This window comes from Volvox carteri, assembly GCF_000143455.1.
Source record: "Volvox carteri f. nagariensis unplaced genomic scaffold VOLCAscaffold_10, whole genome shotgun sequence".
Taxonomy (NCBI): Eukaryota; Viridiplantae; Chlorophyta; class Chlorophyceae; order Chlamydomonadales; family Volvocaceae; genus Volvox; species Volvox carteri.
This window is the reverse complement of record NW_003307553.1, coordinates 579,328-580,925: the sequence shown is the minus strand read 5'-3', so window position 1 is coordinate 580,925 and position 1,598 is coordinate 579,328. Positions and strand designations below refer to the sequence as shown.

Below are 1,598 nucleotides of genomic sequence, written 5' to 3'. Positions count from 1 at the left end.
TTCCTGGAGGGGCAGCTTCTGGGCCGCGGCCGCATCATCCAGCAGTTGCTCATCATGTACCTGGCAGACCGACCGCCGGACGTCTTCCCGCGTGCTGTGAAGACTCACGGCATTGGGGTCGTAAATCCTGACCCGAATATGCTGCGAGGACAGCTGCCGGCGCGGGCGTCCGACCTGGCCGGCGCTATCACGGTCGTGTGTGTCGACCAGGTTCACAGCCGGGCGGAGCTGCTGGAACGCGTGCGAAAGGTGCCAGGTCTACAGGTGCGAGGGCAGGTCATCGTCGCCTGGGTCCGTTTCTTACAGCACAACGACGAGGAGGAGCTGGCTATCGATGAGGATGCTCTGCAGGAGTATGAGCGCATGGGCTGTGCTGCAGGCGTGCCGGACGAAATCTTGCATGCCGCCCTTGCGCCTACGGATCCGGAGGTGGCGAACGTCCTCCGCACCACCTTCCTGCACGACCGCACGGGTGCGGCAGGTGTGCGGCAGTTCCAGGACGTGGTGGAAGCGGCTGTTCGTGATGGCAATCTTGCCGATGCAGCTGCGGCACCTGACGTGGATCCTGCAGGACCCGTGCAACCTACGCTGGCGGATCCGACCCCGAATGCAGGTATGTTCTTTTGTTGCTGTGTTTATGCGAGCTGTTGTGTGCCCTCTGTTTTCGTGTTGCCCTCTTACTGCGCTTTGTGCACCGGGCAGCCGCTGCCGCCGCTGCCCCGTGCGTCAAGAGTGCGCTCCTCTTGTGCTGACTGATCTCGATGCGCAGCCTGACCCGCTGGATAAGCTGGACTCTTGCAGCACCCTCGCCTGTCCTGCTAGTGATGTATCCTACTACTCCGCTGTATGTATTCTTGAGTGCAGGGCATGACCCTGGACCGGGGCCATTCACCGCCATCCTGCGTGGACCTGCCGACCAGCCAGTTGAAGGTGCACCAGGTGCGTGCATTCTCTTGCTTGGCTGAGCATAGGGCTAACACATCTTCGCTCATTTGTAACGCGTTCGAGACGCTTCGATTTCGCTTTTGTCCAGCCTATGCACACACCATGCTGCATTTACCGCCGTTGCTGCACCATGCTATCAGCGTGAATTGCATCCTGACCCAGCTCTTGCGCATCTGTCGTCTGATCATGCAGTCGATCCGACAGCTGCCACTCTGGACGAGCTGGAGCTGATCCTGCCACAGCCGTCGAATGTTGGCGATGATGGCAGCGAAATCGATCGCTTCCCAGGCCGAGTGGAGGACCTTCTGACTGGCCGCGCACGGCTTGCGTTTGCGGCTGGTGGCCGTGACAGCCACGTGCTGGATGACCGTCATCCCGCCATCCTCACCCTCTGCTTCCCCCAGTCCTTCCTGTACGGCTTTTCTGGTCAGCGCCCCCGCGGCATGTCTTTTCCGGCGTATTGTCGCCACCTGCTGCACCGTGTGCCGCGGACACAATTCGGCGGCAACCTCGTGCTGCTGGCACGCATGTACGACATCTGCATGCGCCACGAAAGCATGGCGCAAGTGGGCATCACCATGAACATGCGGCCGCATCTTGGTGAACCGGCGGCGTGTGTGCCGCGTGATGTCATCCGTGCTATGGGCACCATA

At 61.1% G+C, this 1,598-nt stretch overlaps 1 protein-coding gene across 1 annotated transcript in view; it reads left to right on the top strand.

The window, feature by feature from the left end:
- The window catches only part of VOLCADRAFT_103899 (uncharacterized protein), a gene marked incomplete at its 5' end in the record, with an annotated part of 20,461 nt that overhangs the window by 6,617 nt on the left and 12,246 nt on the right, over nt 1-1,598 (top strand). Inside the window, 4 exons of the mRNA XM_002948519.1 lie at nt 43-472; nt 572-613; nt 865-939; nt 1,138-1,511. Coding sequence (XP_002948565.1) covers nt 43-472; nt 572-613; nt 865-939; nt 1,138-1,511 — 921 coding nt within the window. The remainder of the gene's footprint in view (nt 1-42; nt 473-571; nt 614-864; nt 940-1,137; nt 1,512-1,598) is intronic.